The sequence below is a fragment of the Merops nubicus genome, unplaced genomic scaffold (genome assembly GCF_000691845.1).
Source record: "Merops nubicus isolate BGI_N331 unplaced genomic scaffold, ASM69184v1 scaffold28600, whole genome shotgun sequence".
In the NCBI taxonomy this organism is placed as follows: domain Eukaryota; kingdom Metazoa; phylum Chordata; class Aves; order Coraciiformes; family Meropidae; genus Merops; species Merops nubicus.
The window spans coordinates 1,141-2,845 of NW_008582655.1; the positions used below are offsets into that span (position 1 = coordinate 1,141).

At 63.2% G+C, this 1,705-nt stretch overlaps 1 protein-coding gene across 1 annotated transcript in view; it reads left to right on the plus strand.

The window, feature by feature from the left end:
- Positions 1-983: 983 nt before the first annotated feature.
- The window catches only part of FXYD6 (FXYD domain containing ion transport regulator 6), a gene marked incomplete at its 3' end in the record, with an annotated part of 2,587 nt that continues 1,865 nt past the window's right edge, over positions 984-1,705 (plus strand). The window contains exons 1-4 of the mRNA XM_008938420.1: positions 984-1,041; positions 1,253-1,291; positions 1,417-1,491; positions 1,612-1,648. Coding sequence (XP_008936668.1) covers positions 984-1,041; positions 1,253-1,291; positions 1,417-1,491; positions 1,612-1,648 — 209 coding nt within the window. The remainder of the gene's footprint in view (positions 1,042-1,252; positions 1,292-1,416; positions 1,492-1,611; positions 1,649-1,705) is intronic.

The window sequence follows — 1,705 nt, forward strand, 5'->3', positions numbered from 1 at the left end:
CAGCCCAGAGCCCTGTGCGTGGGCGAGCTGCAGCTCCACCGCCCCGGAGCCCCCAGCTCGCTCCTTTGGTGGCACATCTGGCCAGAGGTGTCCCCCACACGCAGCCAGCAGGAAAGGGCACCCGGGCACACTGTGCCCTGTGCCAGCTGGCGGGATGGAAGCAGCTGTGGCCCCTCCCGAGGAGGAGGAGGATGCTCCGGGCCAGTTCTCAGGTACCACATGTGCTGGCAGAGCAGTGCCAAGGGTGCCCATCCCAACTGGGTGCAGCAGCTTGGGGCTTGGAGATGGGCACCCCTGCCCGAGCTGGCAGGGAGCATCACAGCCCGGCCACGGTGCTGGTGCACGAGGGCAGCGTGTCGCTGCTTGTGAAGGGACAGGGCCAGCTCAGCTCTGAGGGGCACGAGTTATGGTGTCTCCTCGCTCCTGCAAGGTGAGCGTGGGGAGCCTGGGGGCAAGCGTGGCTGTGAGCTCACGTCCCACCAGGGCCAGTGGCCTCATTGTAGCAGTGTGCTGTAATTGCTGTGCTAATTGGGACAAATTAAAGTGTGCTCTGGGTGCAGGGCGCAGCACTGACCTTGACAGAGAGATCGCAGCCCTTGTGCTGGCCCCATTGTCTGCAGCACAACTTTGAGACTGCGCCGAGATCCACGCCGGGAGCAGAGCCAGCAACACAGAGGTGCTTGAAAGTAGACTAGAGAACCCCACAAAAAGTCACTCAGTCTGCTCACACCCTTCCTCCCGTGTGCAAGCCGCCGTGTCCCCATCGTGCTGGGCACAGCTATGGCACCAGCTGTGCTGGCCAGGTTCATGGGTGTTCCCAAGGCCAGCCTGGTGCTCCTCCCGTGGCGTGGGCTCCAGAGGCTGTGCCCACACAGGCGGGTGTGGGTCACCAGTAGTCCCTCTGTGCACCCCAGCCCTGTTGTAGTGCCCTCCATCAGCTGGCCAGGTGCTGAAGCCAACTTCTGCCCTCTCTTGCAGCAGCCATGGAGGCAGTGCTCATCTTCCTGTGCTCCCTCCTGGTGCCAGCAGCCCTGGCAGACGGTAGGTGCCAAGAGCTTTGTGCATACTGCAGGTGGCAGGGGTAGGGGAAAAGTCTGCAGGACCCTGGGGTGGAGGCACCCCTCTGATCCAAGGGGGCTGGCATGGGGCAGCGGGGAGCAGGGTGCTGGCACCATGAGGGGGGTTGTGGGGGGCTGCAGGGGCTCAGCTGGGAGGCTCACTCACCTCAACCCCCTTGTCTGCTTGTTTCCAGTGGCCAACCAAGAGAAGGAGGAGGACCCCTTTAACTATGGTGAGCATCTCCGTGTGTGAGGATGGGTGTGCTGGCCGGGACGTGTGTGCATGCACGATGGGGAGCAGCAGAGGCTGCCCCCTCCCCGAGCTCAGCAGGAGCAAGCCCCTGTGTCTACCCTGCAGATTACCAGAGCCTGAGGATCGGGGGGCTGGCGTTTGCCGTGGTCCTGTTCACTGTGGGCATTCTTCTTATACTCAGTAAGTTGGGGGCCGGGTGGATGCTGGGCCAGGGGGCTGTTTATGCAGGGGTGGCTATTGGGAAAGGCCACGGCCCGTTCCCACTTTGCTCACACTCACGGCGTTTCTCTCCCCTTGCAGGCAGGAGGTGCAGGTGCAGTTTCAACCAGAAGCCCGGGTGAGTGAGGGCAGGCTGGTGGGGAGCATGTCCCACGGAGAGCTTCTGTGCCCAGTG